Source organism: Apodemus sylvaticus, chromosome 15 (assembly GCF_947179515.1).
Source record: "Apodemus sylvaticus chromosome 15, mApoSyl1.1, whole genome shotgun sequence".
NCBI lineage: Eukaryota > Metazoa > Chordata > Mammalia > Rodentia > Muridae > Apodemus > Apodemus sylvaticus.
This window is the reverse complement of record NC_067486.1, coordinates 13,420,829-13,442,539: the sequence shown is the minus strand read 5'-3', so window position 1 is coordinate 13,442,539 and position 21,711 is coordinate 13,420,829. Positions and strand designations below refer to the sequence as shown.

The window sequence follows — 21,711 nt, the reverse complement described above, 5'->3', positions numbered from 1 at the left end:
TACAGTACTTCATGATTCAAATATTAATTTGAGGCTCAAAACTAAAATGTAAATATGTTTTAGAAATGAAAGTAAGGACACATAGGAGAGAGATGTCGGTTTGTGTCAGTTGTAGCATTTTCTGAAGTGATTTTACTGAAGTAATCTGAGGATGTGAAGAACTTTTAGGGCCACCTCCTCCATGATGCTTCCAATGGAGGCAGGTTCTTAGCACCTCTGTGAATTCAAAGGCAGAGATGGGTATGTGGATGCTGGCTTTTGGTTTTGCATACAAGGATGCTTTTGTTTCCAACAGATTAATCCAACACAGTCTCCCTATAACCTATGCCGTGGAGCCTGGTTCTATTTAGAATGAGCCAGGCATCTATCCTTGACACAAGGTAGGTCTGAGCAAGTGTATCAGACATTAAAAGAAAGGCAGTGTGTTCCCGTGGACTCCTTTCTCTGGCTATGCGTTCGTTCAGAGTTCCTGCAACTCCCGTGGGAACTCATTTCCTGTTCTTGGTCTAATGGCTCTTCCAATCTTGTCCATCAAGTATTGGGAAACCTGTCAACCCCCTGCTGACCCTGAAAAGCACAAGGTCCCAAGCACTGGAAAAGTCAGTCTAGCAGTCAGCATGGCTTCTGCAGAGAGTGGGGATAATTTGACAGACCTAGGCAGTCCATGCTGGGTGTGACTCAGCACCACCTCTTGTCCAACAATGCTTCCCTCGGACAACCCACCCTACATTGGACTCATAATGAATGCCAACCTACCCACAGCCGTGATGCTGCCCTCCCCCACTTCTGCCTCTGGATATCACTTCCCTATTTCCTTCTAGTCATGCCTTCCCATTCTGTTCCCTCACAACAATCAGCCATCGTTGTTCAAGTTCTTCCTCATGTTTTCTTGGCCTGGGTTGTAGGGACTGTACTTGGCTAGATGTGTGAGTATACAGAGCACATTTATTATTAATAACTACTCCAAAACGTAGGACTTAAAGGTCCCGTTCTCTGGATCTGGGGGTGATGGGGCATCTAAGGGGAACATGGAAGAACTGATGTCAAGGCAGGTTATACAAGGCACCAAAGCTTCTTTCTTAGTCCCTCTATTGTACTTCTTGGTGTGGGGGAAGCCAGCTGCACAGGAGGGCACTGAAGGCTCCTGACAGCAGCCACAGGAGGGCTTGATCTCCGTCAGCTCTAGCAGAACCGTCACGAGTCTACAGCTTTGGCAATATCTTCCCTGGGATTTCACGAAAGAGCTGGAGCCAGAGCCAGCCAGCTCAGCCATGGGCTAGAACGCTGACTGACCGCAGCTGTAAGGAGCTCAAGGCTGGCTCTCAGAAGCCGCCAAGTTCAAGTTCCGGGGCTACTTGTTACACAGCGATAGGTGACAAATACAAAAACTTGGCGCTTTCTTTTCTTGCCGCGTTCTATCTGAACCTTAATTTCCTTTCATCGGGACATCATTTTTATTAATTTGGACAAGAAAGACACAATGAAAGCTGCAGAGGTCCCTTTCTGTTTCATTTCATTAACTCCGCTTGCTTTCATTTGACAGCCCTTGTTCTTGGACGAGACTTGAAGAACTGCAACTTTCTATTTTTATGTACTTTATATATGTGTGTGTGTGTGTGTGTGTGTGCATTACAACTCACTCTGTTTTCTGTGCTTCCTGACACTTTTTTTTTTAATGTGGCAGTGACATGATGTTCTTTAAATCACCCCTGGTTGCTTATTTTCATCATCCTCTAAACCTTTATAAAACCTGACCTACTTCCTCAATAAAGCAACAGCGATTTCTTCCTAATGCATCCTTTCCTCGCCATATGTGAGTCGTAACATAGTAGTTAAAAGTCACTTCTGAGATTTTAAAGAAAACTCTTTAAGTAGTGTTCCCATCTGGGGGCAGGGAGGCAGAGAGCACAGCATCCCGATGAATATGTAAATTAAGTTCCCACTCAAAACCGTGCAAGCCCACGGTGTGATGGAAAGGATACTGACGATGTGTCTGACGACTCAAAAAGGCAAAAAATCAAATTCACGTACGTCACTTGCTAGCATGACCAGCAACGTTCACAGTTCAATAGTGTAAGACTCAGCAGAAAGAGTTCCTCTTTCACTGCTGTTCAGCGTGTAATAGCATTTAGAAGATGTTCTACACACTAAGCAATATCATTACAAAGGGGTTAACAAAACAATAGAACAATAAAATAGATCAATGGGAAGACAACTCTTGGTGTCAGGAAACTAGATTGTTAGGCCTGGAGAAGGGAGGGATAGGGAATAGTGGAATGGCAGCTTAGCGTATCAACTGAAGAGACTGCTGGTGTGTTTTCTTATTGCCTGTAAGGGTCTGTTTTCCCTGGAAACTTTCCAGGAAGATTTAGTAGCTGGGATCATTACTGTGCCCAGAAATTGGTATCATTATTGCTGTGACTTGTGGGTGACATTATCCTCTAAAAAGTTTCAGTGTGCTTGGTTTTCAGATATGAAAGAGAAATCATCATCATCAACATCATCATCATCATGAAATGTAAAAACGGGGCATAGGGAGGAATAAGCCAAAACTCATACCTTTCTTTGTTTTTGAGTGACAAGAAAGACTATCAAAGAGCAACGGCAGAGGGCAATCCTGCGAAGGGTATCTAAGTTTGGAAAATGTAAAGATGCAGCTTGGCAAAGTAGAGTCAAGTGTGTGGGTTTATAACCTGTAGCTACAGAGTTATCAGAACACTTAGACAACCTAGGAAGGTATTGATCTGAATATGTGGTGGACTCATTGCAAACACCAAAGTGCAGACAGAGCCCACACAACTCCTCAGACCTTTCAAGCATGCTCTGTGGTCTTAACTGCAGCTTAGCTGGCTTCCTCACGTCCAGCATATCCCATCCTCCTCTTCGGTGGCTACCTTCCAAAGGATGTGGATGTGGACAGGCCCAGGACAGTTTCTAATCTAACTGATTTCCTCCTCACCCTCCCCTGTGCCTTAAATCTCACACTCCCCTCTCTGTTGGAAGTTCCTTTCCAGAGAGTTCCCTGGCTAACACTCTCTGCCAAAGTCTTTGTACACCCTCATACATTCTTATCTCTCCATCTTTCTATATGGTCAAAGTGCGTTGTTTCCCATTATATCTCAAGCTCCTGGGAGCAGGAACCTTCTCATTCACTGATCTCTCAGGGAATAATACTGTTACCGTTGCAGGCTTTTCCTGACCTGTAGAACGCCATTAGTGTCTTTTGTCAAAACAGATGACGTTTGCTTGCCAGTGCATGAAAAATGCCATTTACATGTTAACATAAACGGAGTGAGGAGATGGGCTGGTTGCCTGTGTCAGTGCCGGACTATTTGAACAGGAACAAATCCATCCTTATATAATAGAGGAACTTAATAAAATCGGCTGGATGTCTGCCTCAATATTACATTTTACGTTTATAGATGAAAAACAGGTCATCTTTTAAAACTAAAATGAGCAGTGTGCCATTTTAGAAAATCTAGAAGGGTAAGGCCAGCTTGAGCTGGTTGTAGCTGTGGTGAGAACTGTGCTGGCCGTGCCCTGGGCTTCGCTAGCAGGCAGAGGAGGACGGGAACCCCAACGGCTGCCCCCCTGGAAATTTACATAGTGACACTGTCAGTAAGGAGGACAGGAGAGAGCCCAAAGAGTGTATAACTTATATAGTTCAAGGTTCCTCTAAAAGCACTTCAGATAAGACGTCTGTCGGATCAATGAGTTCAGCTGTCAACGGATCACTCTGCAATTTCCGCACAGGTGCTGAACCACATCATGGATCAGCACGATGCCACAAGGACTCTCAACCTCTTTACCTAGGACTATGGGCTGGCAGTAGCCAAGGCTAGAGACTTGAATGGTGAGAAGAGGGGCGGGGCCAAATCTGGTCTTCCTGGGGATACCTGAACCAGGAAGCAAAACTACCTCCCTTTATTTGATGTCCCCAAGGAATGTTAACATTGTTCTTGAGTATCTCATGGGATATGGGCATAAAGAAAGTAAACACGGGAAGGCACATGCTAATTGGAAGAAAATCTCTCCACAATATACAGATCTTTCAATTCACTGACTTTCCGCTCTGATTCACTCTGTCGGCCACTATGAGTGGGGTGAGGCTATGTGTGGAGTAGAAAAGTGGGTTCTATGTCTCTTGTGGTGTGACACTATTCTTAAGAGTTTAAGTTTAGCCAAGGGCTAAACGTAGAACAGGGGTCCAAAACCCATTTCTTTTTAATTTTCAGAAACTGTATAAAAAGAAGTACCTATTTTGATAGTGAAGAAATTTGTAACACACCAAATTGAGGGCTTCTATGCAAAATTATGCATATGCATCTGTTGTGTCACTTCAGCCACTGGCTGAGCGTAAGTATATACAATCCACAAAGGACAGAAAGTATTTCTGGATCTGGAGAAATACCAAGAGTGATATTTTAAGGAAATTGTGTCTATTTTTGTAACGAGCAAAAGTCCGATCCCACTCAAGGACCCCCAGGAAGACCAAAGAAGAAAGGAAAGAGATGCCTGTACCAAGGACCGAGTTCCCACTGAAATCCACACCTACATTCCCGGGTCTCCACTATCTTTGAGGACAGGGTTGATATCACACTCTTCATTTATTAAAAAGGAAGAAATCAAGAAAACAGAGCCCACATGTGAAAAGACTGAGTTTTAAAAGGAAAGCTTACAAACAAACAGACAAACAAAAAAAAAAAATAGATCATGTAGGAACTTGGGAATTGAAACATAAAGGAGAAACGAAAGCTCTGAAATTACATTTGGTGCCTACAGTTGTTTTACATTCCGTTCTGTAACACGTGCAGCCCAGAGAGGCTTGTTTGCAGATGCACACAGTGCTGAGAGGAGAGCGAAATGGGGGCGAGTCAGATACCTGGTCGAGTGGTCAGTCCTCGGTCAGCAGCGGGGCGGGCATCAACAGGCTCAACTGGTGCAGGAAGCAGGAGACAGAGAGCAAATGAGACAAATCGAGCCGGTTAAGTCGTGGCTTCTGAACACAGAGCAAGGCAAAGCATTTGCAATAAACAAGTCATGAAGAAAAGGAGCAGCTGGAAAAAGAACCTTTTGTGAGCTAATCCTGGGCATCAAGGACGGGAGGGGCACTACTTCAAAAGGCTTAGCGCCACCGATGTGCCAATGTGTTTCCTCAGTTTGTTCATAAAGCACTCACCAGGATGTGCAACAGGATCAAAGAAAAGGGCTGGGGAAGGTGGACTTTCCTCTGGGCTAGGTTAGAGATGGTTTCATGTCTTTTGATTAGAAATAAAATAGATTTATACCCAGCCCAGCGGTAAACCTTAAAGATACCTCCTCCTACAACTACTCAATCTTATCTTCTTTTACAGTTAATTAACTACTAAGGGATTATTCAATTGCCAGGGGAAAATGCAAATATGAGTTTATCAGGAGAGCAAAGCTTTGCCGTGCCACTTAGTGAAGCAAATTCTTTCTGAGTTTAGGGCAGAATAGGTAACCCGCAGGCTTCCCCAGTCTCTCCTTTTAAATGGCTGCTTTCCTCTGTACAGATGACATTCAGCTGGATTGTGTCATATCTGCTGACAGTCACAATCATCCTTTTGTATGTGTTCTGGGACCGATCCAAAGAAAATAATGTCTGAGTAGGGTAATCCCCCTCTGTGGCTCAGCCCCACCTGGCATTCCCAAGGCGGTGTTTCTGTTGGTTGTCAGAAAACACTTCCCTGAGCTGATACTGGATTTTGAAGAAACAAGGGAGAGAGGGCAACCAAGTTTTTAGGATTAACAAGTGGCTGAAGGGCAGATGAAGGCCAGCGAGGAGGAAGTCCCCTGGGTCAGGTCTGGCAAGCGTAAAAGTAAGAAAGACATCTGAGCGCAGTGGTGGAGGCAAGCCAGCGGGAGTTTGATGGGCGCCTTAGGGACCAGCAGTTTCAACCATTCTGAATGGCACACGTTGGCAAGAATGGCGGCAGGGAACAGAAGGACAGTGAGCTGTCTTCATAATATGAGCAAATCACATGTCTGAGCGCATTTACAGGATTGGGTGCGTCATGAGGCTGAAGTAGTCCTGACTTTGCTTGTGTGGAAACTGGCAACGTGGTCTGGAAAGAAGTGGGGGGAGTGGCAGTGACGGAACCCAGGACCAGAGTCAAGGTGTGTGACGTTGTCGGCAAACAGCCGCCCGAGGCTGTTTTCTATTATGAAATGAAAGGAATCACACCTGGCCTTTTTATTGCAGTAAGGATTGATAGTTTTAAAAATGTACTTCAGCACCTTCTCACGCTGTAAGATTACATTTATTGAATGTCCTGTTTATTTCCACAAGGACACGGAGAGTTTCTCTGTATTTCATTTCTCACCACAAACGTGAACCGTGATTTTTTTACGACTCCTATAAAATGGAGTTAGCTGAAGGGTGACTATTTAAATGTCTTGATGACGAGGGGATAAATGGTACAGCGGTTGCTGGTGTGGCCACACTAAACTCCACTCGCTCTGATGGTGGTCACACCTCAGACTGTCACCTCAGACTGTACCTCAGGGTAGTGCCTGTATCTGCCGCTCACAGGCAGGGTGTACAGCTGGTGGGCCTCATAATCCACAATTATTAGGATAATAATGAAAATTACTAGTGTATAGAAGAACATTATTCTAAGTACTATTCATTATACTGGGTGGAGGGCAGGAAGAACATAATTCTGATAAATTTCCCTGACCTGGAAAATTTTGTTTTCTGTTATTGTTTATGATATGAAAGTTTTGTTTCTTGTCTATCTATTGCCTTTTTAATGATCTGAGAATTTGGGACATGCAGCGTGCCCTGTGCTTTGACCAAAGTCCCCACTCTACCCCCTCAACTGTAGTTCATCCTCCACCCGCTTCCACTGTCCCCTCCCAACTTCCAGGGTCCTTTCCTTCAGCCATGGAGTCAATTCAGCAGTGCCAGCACGCATACTGGTGGAGAGCCACCTACTGGACCATGGGGAGAACCGATTCCCTGACTCTCAGCTGCCATCAACTGCCAATGTCTTGAGGTAGGGGTGGCACTAACGATCACCTCTCCACTCCATGCAGTGATGTCTGGCTTGCTCCCATGTAGGTCTCAACTTCTGACTGTCTCAGGGTCTGAATTCATTTGTGTAAGTAACTGCCCTGATGCGTCCTGAGCATCCAAACTCTTGGGTTCAGAACTCTTTCTTTGCTCAGTGTCAAAGAACTAAACAATCAGGCATCTACTGGTCTTGACTGTTTTTGTTGAGAAAAACAAAGCCCTTTCTGATAAGCATTTGAAACTATGCTGGTAAGGGCCTCACCAACAATGAAAGGAAATCCTTTGAGAGCTGTAGGTATTTCTAGTAGCTCAGGGTGTGTGTTGGGGAAAACAGGGAGCATGGGGAAGGGACTGCAGGAGTACAGTGTCGTATGCCTTTATTACTTATGCATTTGAAGGACGCACTGTCTAGGCGCATGGGGAGCCATCTGGATAGAGCTCTCTAACAAGACCCAGTTCCATTAAAAAGGTTTTAAAAAGAGCTTTCCATGTTGTCCCATGTAAATGGTCTCAAACTGCCTTTAAGCAAGGAATGAAAATCCAAATTACCTCTGGCTGGACAGTGGGCGGGGAAAGGCTCAGTCGTGTGACCGGTCACACAGTAGAGCCGTGTGGAATGTCAGACCTGGTCATCAGGAGCAGAGGGTAAGCCCTGGCTACTATCCTAAGGGGAATGTGGTGTTTAGCCCCTAGACTAAGCAAAGAGAGGCACGACTGCCATTTAGTGGTGGGGAGAAACCAGGACGCTGAATGGTGTACACAGGGCCACTGCAGCGACCCACACCCTACACAGTTCTCTAACTTCCCACTGGATGTAAGGGGTTAATGGGGATGGGAATCCAGAACTCACTTCTGTTCTATTTATGAATTCAGTATGTCTCCATAGTTTTGTGTGTGCATGGTGTGTGCATGTCATGAGTGGTGCACACACATGGGTGTGCCAGGGTGCGCACTTGTGTCCATCCACACTCAGGGCAGAGCAGGGCTTAGTGTATCTTGCTTTAAGACTCTATCTCACTGCCTTGAGACAGGGTCTATCACTGAGCCTGGAGCTTGCGGTTTCGTATAGGCTGGCCAAGCAATGGGCACTCAGGATCCGCCTGTGTCTGTTCCCAATATAGGAATTATACATATGATATACATTGCCATGGCTGGATTTATTATTTTTTGAGGGGGTAATTATATGTATAAAAATAAATTAAAAAATATAAACATAAATATGTGTGTGTGTGTATGTGTGTATATGCTGCTATGCTTTTATTTTTAATGTAAGTATTGGAGATTCAAAATCAGGACTTCATGTTTACATAACAATTCATTGTTCTTCCCTACTGAGCCAACCAACCCCTGCAGCTCTTAGCATGTGATACTGAGTAACATACTGTATTATTTCTAAGAGCTATTTGCAACATTGTTTTCCCAGGAAGACCTTGCTGGTCCCATTTATCTGAAGATGAACTGTCATAGGCTGGGAGTTACCATCCATACGAGAGCGCACGCTTAGCGTGCACAAATCCTAGGTTCAGCCCTCAGATTATCAAACTCAAATAAACCAAAAAGAAGAAGTATTAATTGTTGAAAAGGCTTTTCAAACGATCTGCTCTAATTGGGTATTGGGACTAATAAAGGTGAGGCCCATACCTCAACATGAAAACTCATGTCCCCTGGGACATAAAGTTAAGCTGGTGTTGCAGACTGAATACATAGATAGATGGCTCACATGCTCTGGATAAGCCCTTGTATGGACTAGATTCCTGACCTCTGCTGTCGCTGGTATATGACACTCTGCTGTTAATCATTAGCAGATGTGTGTGGTGTGTGTGTTTGTCTCTGTGTGTGTGTGTTTGTCTGTGGTGTGTGTGTGTGTGCCTTATGCTTGTACATCTATATGGAGGCCAGAGAGCAACCCCAGGTGCTATGACTCAGGAGCCATCACCTGGAATTTTAAGACAAGGTCTCTTACTGGCAAAGTACTTACCGAGTAGCTAGGCTGGCTGGGAAATGCGCCTGACGGGGGGTCTATCTCTCTACCATTCCAGAGCCACCACACCTAGCTTTTGACATAGGTGGTGGGGACTGAACACAGGTCTTCGTGCTTACAAGACAAAAACAGTTTACTAAGTGGTCTCGCCAGCCCCAATAGCCCTTTAACAAGAATGCCCGCTTTAGATGAAACTTAGGCAATATCACACTGAATGTTGAGCAAACATCCAGACTCACTTAAATCAAGGCTTTGCCTGGGCATCTTGGCAATAGTCAAGAGTATCAGTGACAATGCCTGTTGTGTGTCTACACATGTGCATGTTACAGTGTGTGCTTTTACTATTAAGAGCCAATCTCATGTGTGCGCTGAGCTTAGAAAATGAGGCTATGTTTTCTTTTTTTTTTACATACTCATCTCCTTATAGATTATGTATGGGTTAGCAGTGACATTAAAACCCCAAATGTACCATATGATACCATGAGGAATAGAAAATCAAAAGACCTACCTTTTTTTTTGGTTTTGGTAGGATAATTTTAACAAGTGGGAAAGTCAATTATTTATATCCCATAAATAATGTTGATGTTATAACTGATAGTATCTAATATAATTATACCTGTAGGTTGCCCTTGTTTTTCAGATTAAAGAAACAAACTTGGGTTGTTATGATGCTGTGAAAAAGTCTATACGATGATTTCAGCAGCTTAAAAACTGCTTTAAAACTCTTTAAAAACTGCTCACTCACTGGACCTGGTGGCACATACCTGTAAATCCCAGCAGGGGCAGGCAGAGATCTGTGAGTTTGAGGTCAACCTGAACCACACACACACACACGCACACGCACACGCACACGCACACGCACACACACCAGAAGGGCTCTGGCTCCAGCTTGGGACTCTTACCTTCGTTTTCTGTATTGGCAGGCACAGAGTCCACCCCAAAGGGATGCCACGGCTGGAGATCATCCAGGCTGAACTCCCCATTCACGGGGAGGAGCTCCACGGTAGTCTTGGTTTCAGTCAAGGAAGGCATGAGCGCGTCATTTCCATAACTGATTCTGGGTTCACTGATCATGTTGGCCAAGACATCGTCGGAGTAGTTCTGCTCTTTCTGAAGCAGCTCATCTAGAGAAAAACCATTGTACCTTCAATTAATATATGTTTACCGGAGCCAACGCTTCAGCTGCCGTTCCTACTATGTGCTATGTGAGACGAGGTGTCATTGGCACCACCTGACATGTCAAAATGAAGCAGCTTAAGGAAAGTCAGAGAGAACTAGCAATTGTCCAGATGGGCTGCTTTGAGCCTGTGGAGCCGGCTGATCCTGGCGCTGATTCCCTCCTCTGGAGGTGAAGACCTGGAGGATTAACTGCCCTTTCCTTTCCACAAACTCCCCATGTATCCAGTGGTCACGGAGGACTTTATTGCGTGCTGTGATGTGGTACTGGGCAGAGCGCTAACAGCAAGCATGGAAGTAGGCAAGGCACAGCCTGGGAACGGAGACCTATCCTCTACCCCCACATCTGTGAAGATGTGGGTGGGTGAGACGGTATTGCAAACGGGGGAGGGGGGGCAGCCTGCTCCATTCTGTCACCACCCTTGCTCTGAAAACAGCTGCCTTCCCCAGATGCAGCAGGACTAAAAATGCTCACGTTGTCCTTCAGGGCATACTCCTGTGAACACTGAAGGGTGCTGAGTCTCTGGGCTAATCTCCTGTCTCCGTCTCCCAGGATCACACATGTGACCTGAGATGAAGGCTCCTGGCTTTCTTTTCTGCAGCTTTTGTTCCCCCGCCACTCCCCCAAATCAACCTTATGGGATATAGCTGATCTACCCAGAGACTCAAGAGTCCAGTGAAAAATCCTCCAATCATACCTTTCATTATTAAAATAAGTTTACTGGGGAAAAAGAAAACTAGAATATAATATTATATTGAATGTAGTTGCTACCACCACCACCACCACAACCTTAAAAAACAGAGGATTTGTGAATCTCTTATTATCTTACAAAAAGCTCCCCCGACAGCTTAATTATAGTTTTTTAAAAAATCAGAGGCCCATTGATCATATGGTATTAATATTTGATTAATTAAGTGTGTCATTACTCAGTCATGCCTGTGTCAAACAGTTTACTGAATTATATTTCAAGCCAAACACTAGTTAATATCAATGCTGGAGAAAAATAAAGAAAATTAAACCTGGATTTATACTTGACTTGTAACATTTTACTATCACCCTTTAAATTCTCTTTTAAGTTGACAAAAAAAAGCCAATTTACTGGAAAAATTAAAATTCTGCTCAAATGTGTACCCATTAAAACAATTTAGAGGGACAGCATTAAAGTATGCGATTAATATCTTCCTGTAGAGCCAGTTTTATTACAAGAGATTATTTTAAATGATAGAACCCCTAGCAAATTAGTCCTTTTGAAGTCTAATTTGAGTTATAATATATACCTACTCAGTGTGGCACTGATCTCAAATTCAATATTTGATGCTTTCAGTGATCTTTTCCACACAGATAAAAGGCCCTCATTTAGATTTCTGCTAGACCTTTTTCATGTCTTACCAAGTCACAGGTCACGGCCAATAACTTGGCCAAAGTCTGATTTAATAAATTGAGTGGGCATCTCTTTTATATAAATCTTATGCTTTGACTGGATAGCACTTAATACCCTGAAGTCAAGATAGTCTGGAATAATTATTGATGGCCACACGTCCACCTTGAGAGGCAAGAACCAGGAGGAAGCTCTTGGCTGCTTGAGGTCTCAATGGCATTTATTACCCCGCATTTCCTGGACTTTGAAACTTTTTTCATGGTCTTGTCGGTTTCCCCATAATGTGTGAAAATGTCAGACATTTTCCCTCCTTAGGAAGAAAGGAAAGAAGGAAGGAAGAAGGAAGAAAGGAAGGGAGGAAGGAAGGAAGAAGGAAGAGAGGAAGGGAGGAAGGAAGAAGGAAAAAGGAAGAGAGGAAGGGAGGAAGAAAGCAAGAAGGAAAGCAAGCCAGCTCTGTGTCCTTAACATTTTCTTTTTATATTTCTTTCTACAAAATTTCCCTTTGAAAATGTCACCCTTGCTTGAAAGTGTAAAGATCTCCTTCGTATAGACGGCATTGAAATAGTATGTCTTCATGGCCGACTCTTCTTTCTCATCCTGCATATTCTGAGAACGTGGAGGGTGTATGACCTTGAGCCTTCCTCTTGGACTACAGACTTGGTTCTCTTCCCTCCTGCCTTCCCATGCCAGTTAAGGACGGACGATAAGTTCTGAGCCTCAGCCTCAGAACTATCCATGACACATACTTAACTCTGCTGACAACATCTGGATGTCCACTTCTGAATCCTCTCCCGGTTCTGTGACCTCTCCTTAATTATGCCTTGATAAGCGTAGCTGAGGGTGTACTGCCTGCTACCATATGAATGTCCCTCAAAATTCATGTACTGAAATGTATTCCCCAGTGTCTCCAGTGAAATAACAATACATAGGGTTGTGTGGGGTTTGGGGATGGGATTCAGTGAAGGCTCTCATTGCTATGAAGGGGGTAGGGCTTTGTTCTCTCTGGAGGGCACAGCAACAAGTCACCACTCTGAATGAGTGATGACTCTCTAAGTCACTGAAGCTTCCAGCATCTTCTTAAACTTGTAGCTAGGACTGTGAGAAACAAATTTTTACCTTTTGTGAATTCCCTAGACATAGATACTGGTTGTTGTTTTTTGTTGTTGTGGTGGTTTTAGTTGAAGACAAGAGTTGTATATCTTATGGAATCCAGCCTAGTCTCAAACTCTACGTAGATGAGGATAACCTTGAACTCATAATCCTCCACTGCCCGGTTCTAAGATTACAGAAATGTAATCTCATGGAGCTCAGATATTGTTCAGGCAATGAACTGACTGGCAGCTGCTCTCCTTCTCCGTCTGCAGTTGACTGCCTTCCCGAGATCCTTCCCAGATACTGAGGCACGACTCCTTCCCATTTCAATGAGTCTCCATTGTGTAGTGAATTAATCCAAGATGCTAGGGACCTTCAGGGTTCCTAGCCCCCTGCATATCTTCAGCCTTGTGGACTACAACTCCTTCCTGTCTCCCGCATCCCTCTTGAGCAGTGGTATTGAACTGCGTGGGTTATCATCATGGGAGCGCTTATTTGCAGAGTAGATCAAACACAAGCCTGCACCTGGAGAGGCTGACTTGTAACCACATTAGCCCTACAGAGTGGACACTGCTCCCAGCTCCCAACAAGGATTTCTCAGACTAGGGCAGCTGGAGAGAGAGAGAGAGAGAGAGAGAGAGAGAGAGAGAGAGAGAGAGAGAGAGAGAGAACGTAGACCCCATGTCTATCTTGTTTCTGGCAGTGAAAAATGCAAAGTAGGGACTTACAATAGGAAGATCTTATATTAGCAGACATTTGCATACAGGGTCCCAGAAAGTTCAGGCACAGATAACTGTGGCACCTTTTTCTCATTTATCCTTAAAGTTGTTGGCAAGATATTTCCTTCAAATAGACACAAGACACAAGACCCCACTGCTGTGAACAGCATACAGAATTCACATGAGGAGGAGGGAGCTGCGGCGACAGGGCCTGGGTCCAGTTCCAGCACCTACATGGTAGCTCACAACCATCTACAACTCCAGTTCCAGGGTATCTGACACCTTCTGACACATATAGCAGGCATATACGTAGTGCCATTCTACTTTTGATCATACAGTGTTCAAGACAGTCAGCTACTTTAAGGACTCAGAATTTTACAAACATTGACATATATTTAAAAAAATCATCTAAATGACCTCAAAACAATCAAACAAAACCTATTAGGAAATTTATGTGAAAAGTTGAAATATTAGAGAAAAGCGACATTTTTCTGTTGAGAGGAAAAACCCCTTAGCATGAGAAGCAGGGATCCATATTATTATCTTAATTTAATGTAGAGAATTTAAAAATAACCACTTGTGGCGATGTCATTTGGAACAAGGAACTCAGTCTGCTCTCCAGGGCAGAGAGCCGGATAAATCCGGCAGGATTGCCATTACCACGGTAGGACGCCACTTTCCGACCATACAATGTTCACGACAGCCAGCTACTTTGTGATTAAGGACTCAGAATTTTACAGCTGGCAAATGCGCTGGCGCTGGGCAATTGTGCCTGTGACACAGACAGGGCAGGGACCAGAGTGACTGTTCCACTGAGCTTTGATCCTGTGGTGAGGCTAAGCCACCAGAAACCATCTTCTGCTGTGTTGGTGGTGGCTGGCTCTGACAAGTTAACACTTTCATTTGAATTAATTTAATATTTTATTCCAATTCGTGGCCTATATTGAAGACCACTGAAGCCTTTAGATATCTAAGCTTGCCATCAGCTATATTAAGCTAAGAGACAACATTCATTATCCCAGGGCTCCATTTCCCCTTCTGCACAGTGACTTGTTATCACCTCACATTACATCGGAATGTATGTGAAGAATCTTCCTTAATACCCAGACACTTGAGTTTTGAAGGTTAAAGCAGGAATATTTAATCAAGCTCAGTGATGGTAATATTTCTCTTATGGTTTACATAATGGATGTGAATTCCAACACACACACACACACACACACACACACACCACACATATCACACACACATACCACACACACACTACACATATCACACACACACATACCACACATACACACACATATCACACACACACACACACATCCTACACACATACCCCACACACACCACACACACACACCACACACATATACTACACACACATACCACACACACACACACACATATCACACACACACACACACACACCACACATACATACACATATCACACACACACACACCACACACACACCACATACACACCACACACACATACCACATATGCACACACCCACACCCCCCCCACACCCCCACACCCCCCCCACACAGTAAACCCCATCACCTTCCTCTTTCAAAAATGTTTTGATAATTTATGTGGGTGAACCATGCTTAGAGTAAACAGGAAAGAGGGGTGGGGGAGGGGGCAAGCATTGTCACCACACAGCTATGGCGGGAAAACATTCAAGATGCTTCAAGGAAAGCAACATCAAAAGAGTCACAATGACTTCATCTTCAAATGATTTCAAACTTTTGGTTTTGGTTTGATGGACACAAAAGATGTCCATGGCCATTTGTTTTTAGGGAACCGGCCTCATGAACAAAGGTCTGCTGGAGGGGGAACACACGAATGCTACATAGTCCAACACAGAGTCTCCTTGGAACTGTTAAATGGCATGTCAGCCAAACAATTTTTCTAAATCTTATGGATTACATTCCAGGATTTTAAAAAATAAAATTTACAGTCATGGAGTCAATCTTTCTATAAGCTTCATAATTACTGGTAATTAATTACTGACGATGGACATACTTAGGATTTTTTTCTTCATATAAATGAGGAGTTATGTTAGCCTTGTCAAACAAGGCCGTTGCAGGCCTAGTGTAGAGCCTGCTGAACCAGTGCTCCGTCAAGCTTGCCCTGTTTTCCTTCTAGGACTGAACCTTTATTGACATTATAACTGTCTTAATTTTGATTCTTTGACTCCTTGTGAACAAATACCGATCTCTGACCTCTATCAAAATGGGAACTTCTTTTTAATTTTGTTTAACAGGGGATTCTCCTAAAACCAATTCTAATCTTTTAAACAGATACTTCTATATCTGCCTGCTGCTTTGATGGGGCTGTATTTCTCCCCGTCCAAGGGCTCCACTGTAAATCAGCCATCAGCAGCCAGCCATCATCCGTTCTAGGCATTTTGCCCATACTAGAACTATGAGATCAGATTTAATTTTCCAACAAGAGCTCGTGCATGCCTAACTCTTGGCCCAGCCTATAGGAATGTGATGCTATTGTTACTGTCCCTGTGGCCTCTGAAACTCCCTAAGCCCGTGTTCTTTACCCACAAGATTCCAGGTGGTTGGGTGACAGTCTCTGGAGCTCTGTCACTTAAATTCTGTCATGTAAACACAAGCTCAAGCTGTAGGGGATCTTGATGGAAGTACAGAATTGTGGCATGTGTCCTAACGCGTGTTTTTAACTCCAGTACTTGGGAGGCTGAGACAGGAGGGTTTCAAGTACAGGCTTTACCTAGGGCACATAGCAAGTTTGAGGATCTCCTGGGTTACACAGCAAGATTTTGCCTCAGCAAAGGAAAGAAAGGCAGAGTCCTAGTGTCCCTTCCACTCCTTGGATACATGTAGTAATCTGTATTTAGAGGACTCCCAGGTGACATCTGTCACAAAGGACAGTTGTCACTTTGGGTGAAGTCTGAGGGGACCAGAGCTGGAAGCAGTACGCAAGGATTACTGTAGTGGCCTCGGTTCCCATGGTCACAGACAGACCAGTCTGCAGGGAGTGTGAGAAAACAGCAAAGTCCAGCTAAGAAGTACCATCGCCAGAAGACACGCGCTCCAGGACGTCTTCAGAAAGTCAGTCTTCAAACCCAGCACTCGGCTGCCTTAAAGCTAACATTCAAGGCCGCATTTCTGCACCAGGATGGCCCAGGAAAACTGAAAACAGCCATGATTTTCTTCTTCGAGAAATCATTTACTAAGCAGGAAGGGACAGCACAGAAGTTTTGGGGAAGCAGGTTGACGTTTCCTAGTCTCTGGGAATAGGAAGGTGCACACAAGAAAGCACCAGGCCTCGCTTCATTACTGTCTTCCCAGAAAGGAGGACTGCTTCTGCGCTGGGCACTTTGCAGATCAGCCTTGTCTGGACAGTCTTAGCTTAGCTCCGTGAAGCAGCAGCTAACAGGGATGCTGACTTGCTGGGGACATATGGAGTCTTCCTATGGTTACTATATGTACAAACCAAAGCTATCTCCAGTGCCGTGGCCAGACCACCGAGAACTTGAGTCCTGCTATAACACCTTGGAAAAAACAAAACAAAACAAAACAAAAAACAAAACACACACACACACACACAAACCAAAAATAACGACTCACTACCCTCCTAACACTGTCCACATCTGTGGCCTTTATAACTACTCATGGTTCACCTGGTACCCATAGCAACCCCCATTGAGAACAGAATGCACAGACATCCATCCTGAGAAGGTTTAAAATCAACAAGCAAGACACGCTAGCCCACGCTTGCAATACTAGCACGTGGGAGGCTGAAACCGGAGGATCGTAAGTTCGATGCCAGCCTGGATTTGTAGTGAGTTCCAAGCCAGCAATATGTACGGAGTGAGATTATGCCTCAAAATAAATAATATATAGATAAATACACATTGAGTAGCAGAACTGGTATTATACCCGAAACCTGAGTACCTAATGTAATCTTCTCATCAGCCCATGAAAATTTTCATGTTATTTAGAAAGAGATAATTGCAATGATTATTATTCCCCTTCCCCCCCTGCAAAATAAACTAAGGTCAAAGAGGTTGAAGGTTTAGCTCAAGGGTTTCAGGAGGGTCGAGTGGCAAAGCCAGGTGACAGTGCCTGAAGCTGTCACCCGTCATTTCCGTTTGGATGAGTCATTCCCAAGAGTGGTTGGTTTTCTCCCGGGAACATTCACTGTAAATGTCTATCTCATGAACTACCGTGTGAACTGCTACATGAATGTGGGCGACCCTTACAGGCTCTCGGGTCTTAGTCCATGGATGCTGGTGCTGTCAGGGAGGTTTGCTGACTGTTTTGGAGGTGAAGCCTCACAGAAGAAGGAAGCCAGTCCCTGAGGGCGGGCCTTGAGACTTTACAGCCCAGTCCAACTTCCTGTTCCCTCTCTGCTTCCTGACTTTGGATGCACTGTGAACAGTTGTCTCTTGCCACCACGCCTTCCCCTTCCTGATGGGCCAGCTCCTCACACTGGAAGCCAAACCCAATCCCTTACTCCTTCGATTTGATTTGTTTCTTGTCAGATATTGTCCCTGCAATGAGAAAAGCAACCAACCCAAGAGGAGTGTTTGGTTGTCATGGGAACTCCCAGTAGGCTCCGACACCCTACTTCACAGTTAAGAGAAGTTATGCATTCTGAATTTGAGTTGCACTCTGCCCAACAAATATCCTTTTTTGTGCCCCATGAAGTGAATTGAGCAGGTTACCTCAGTGGCTGAGAGGGAATTAGCATTGTAGGACTGTTTTCCAAGCTGGGGTGTGGGGGGATATCTATAGACATTGCACAGCAATGAGCTCCCCAAAACCTAGTTTACCTTGACGCCCCAAAAATTAGGGCGGCTCTTTTATTTGAAACTACATTATCAATCTCGAGAATTGCCCAGAGTCTAAGTTCAGACTCACGTCTACATAGAGGTTTATTTTTGTTTAGAAATTTCCTGGCCACAGGGTTTCAAATGGGGGTGTGTTCGGTCCACTGACAACAGGCAGCTGTCCCCAGAGAGAACTCACAGGAGGCTGTACGTCACTTGTGAAAAATACTCCTTACTGCAAGTGACATTTTCCTCAAATACCATCGTCTGGTCTAGACCGGAGTTTCAGAAGTGCCTTTCCCTTGAAGAGGAGTTTCCTTGTGGCTTTCAAACTCCTACATCAAACAGCTCAGTTCTATCAACGGGCATTTGCCAGAAATCAAGATGAAAACACAGCCAGGCTCCCTGGCCTTGGCTAGACGATTAAAAAGCTTCCCTTTCTGTGTTTGTTTATGGAACTTGGGCCAAGGTCCTGATCTTATTTCTAACCACTTTAGGGGGTCTTAATCCCCCTGGGATGCCAGCAGCCTGGGGCCCTGACTGCAGAGTTTTCACACTATAGCACTGGTCTCTAAAGAAAGTTCTGTGGGCTAAAGTTCTAATGCTTATACATATATATCATATGAATATACTTGTTTGGAAAATGAATTATACGGTGGAAAATCTAGCACTGAGTACATTTAACTTATTTATTTTTTCTTTTAGAAATTATTTTATTTATTTATTTGTTTTTTCTTTTTCTTCTTCTTTTTTAACAGTCCAGTCGTTATCCCCTTCCAGGTTAACCCTCTTTTCCTCATCCCATACCTCCTCTCCTATCTCCAAGAGGATGTTCCCCCCCCAGACCTCCCCACTCCCTGAAGCCTCAAGTCTCTTGAGGGTTCTCTCACTGAGGCCAGAGCAGGTAGGGTATTTTCCAGGTGTGACCCACAGCTGTAATCCTAGTCCTTGGGAGGTGGAAACCCAAGAATCAGGAGCTTAATTAAGGCCAACCTGGGCTGTATGGGGAGACACTGTCTTACAGGTGCCAACCTTCACAAAGGTGGGTGTCCTCCTCTGGTCAGGTTTCAGTGAAATGGCACGGCATGTCTCTTAACATATGCAGATATAAACTCTGCAGGTTTTGCAAACAAAACCCCAAATGTGGTCTTTGTATAGTAACACTCATAGAACAATTTTTTTCCAGATAATTTTCAACCCAATAAACTGTTTCTTCACATTCAGGGGGGGATGGGGGGCGACACCGGTCGCCTTGGGCAGTTGAGAGATGCCTGCTGTTAGGGACAAGGCAAAGGACTTTCCATGCACTCATTCTGTGGCATCCTCTCAACGCTGCTGCCGGAAGCCTAACCTATGTGGCAAAGACTTCACTGTGACCTTGCCATAGTCTTGCAGAAAGGAACCAGGCGGGACTAATTACAGAGTAAGGCTTCATTCAGTGCACAATAAATATCTAAATGAATAAACAAACAAATAAACGAATAAGTAAAGGCAGAAGGGTTGAGGGCAGTGCTTTACATTTTCAAATCACAGGCTTTCCCAGTGATCCTTCCACCCTCATTTTCTTATTTAATATTTGTGGCCACAGCGAATGGCATCTTTGAGACTGCTGAGTTCATTACCTGTAGCACATTTATTAAGTCTGGGGACACACAAATATGAACTCATGAGGAAGAATTCTTTCCAGTTAGATCTTGCGGTCCTTAATTTTCAGTTTACTAGAAGGCTCTTTGGCATACTTGGTGCTGACGTATATTTCCTTAAAAAATGAAAGGTCATAATATTTACAATAGCATCACCTATTATTTTGAAAAACGAATTTTTAGTGTGGACAAGAAAGTAGAATAAGGGATGAAAAAAATTATGATGTTTTTACTTTCTTTTGTACATTACATAGAGTCAGACTGCAGCCCGGCTGAGGCCAGAGTCCTCTGGCTCCTGCTCAGCTCCCGTAGGGTGTTCTGGGCATCAGGACCCGGGGTTCTTTGCCCCCCATTTGAGCTCTGAGCCACTTCTGAGCCACCTCTGAGACAGCTAATAGAAAGGAAACCAGCCTCTTTACATCTAAAGAACACAGGCCCTTACACACAGACACAAAGTTTTCTTTGAGGTGAGTGAGTCGTGTCCATGGCCCATGACTGACCCAGCCACACATGCTTTGGACTTCAGCTGTGGTGCGAGTCTTCAAACACACCAGACTGATGCAGAGGGCTGGCCACACTGCTGTGGCCACAGGACTGCTGTTCATAGCTGTGCATCTGCAGACAACTCTTCACTGTGGTTTCCATGACTGTTGTCCTTTATAGCCGGGTCCTGTGTAACTTACACAAATGTAGCTACTTGGAAGGGAACTCCACCTGGACTGCCTAAGAGCACAGCAGATGAACGGAATGGGAATGGAAGTCACACTGCTGTGCTAGGAGGAGAGCTCAGGTTACTGGATTCCAGTTGATGAGTGACTGACAGACTACTATATTCAGGGGGGATGAAAAAAAAACTGGGTCAAAAGATGGTGAGCTTGTGGTAGAAAGAAAGATGCCAACATCTATAGTCAATTTTATAGAGAGATCCTAAAAGATAGGCTGATAAATAGGGGATCAGTGTGGAAAATGTGCCTAAATACACAGATCATCACAATGGCGGTTGGATTGCGATCCTTACACACAATACACCTCTGTAGGCACGACAGCTCATTTAAATGCTAATGTATGCCTATTTTAGAAATCTAAACACATCCTGTATACTCTTCTCTTCTGCACACTGGCCTGTTTGTCTTTAACACAATCTTGCTCTCCCGGTGAGCAATCCGAGTAATGGCCTTTCTCTCCTGCAGAAACTCATCCACATGTTCCCTTCACAAGGCGCAGGGAGAGTGATGAATAGCGCTGTCAACTTGACAGACTCTAGCATTACCAAGGAGACAAGTCTCCTGGCGTACTCCAGAGGGACTGTGTAGATTAAGTTAGCTTCCAGGCTTGCCCATGAAGGATCGTTCTCATTAGGTTAGCAGAGGGTAGATGTGGGCATCACCATCCTCTGCTAGGGTCCTACACTGCCTAAGAAGGAAGCTAACCTGAACCTGACCACTCACCACCTTCTGCTTCCTACTTGTGTATGTCATGTGACCTGCTGCCCCATGCTCCAGCTGCCTCGACTGCCCTGCTTTGATGGATTGATTGTGTCCTTGAGCTGCAAGCTGCGATAAACCCTTTCTCCCCTAAGCTGCTCTGGACAGGGTATTTAAATACAGCAACAGAAAAAGTAAGACAGCAAGCATCCAAGACTGGAAATGGCACGTGCTAAGCATTAAGGATTTGGCAGGGGATGGAGTCAATGTGTCCTCAGGAAGGAAGGCACCACAGGTGAGGAGTGGGAAGGAACCACTGTAAGGAATCTGGAACAAGGAAAATCAAGCTCCTTACGTGGCGAGCTCACTGATACTCATTTGTCAATACTTCCAGACCAGTGTCAGAAATAACTAACTCAGTTTCTCTGCATGCAAAGAACTCAAGGCT

General features: G+C 44.5%; 1 protein-coding gene across 6 annotated transcripts in view; it reads right to left on the bottom strand.

Moving 5' to 3' along the window:
* The window catches only part of App (amyloid beta precursor protein), a 227,419-nt gene that overhangs the window by 11,625 nt on the left and 194,083 nt on the right, over window positions 1-21,711 (bottom strand). For 3 of the 6 annotated variants that reach the window (XM_052158106.1, XM_052158111.1, XM_052158109.1), the window contains 2 exons: window positions 9,920-10,141; window positions 4,883-4,936 (listed from right to left, as the gene is read on the bottom strand). In XM_052158106.1, the coding sequence (XP_052014066.1) occupies window positions 4,883-4,936; window positions 9,920-10,141 (276 nt within the window). The remainder of the gene's footprint in view (window positions 1-4,882; window positions 4,937-9,919; window positions 10,142-21,711) is intronic. The other 3 variants (XM_052158108.1, XM_052158110.1, XM_052158112.1) reach the window with 1 other exon arrangement.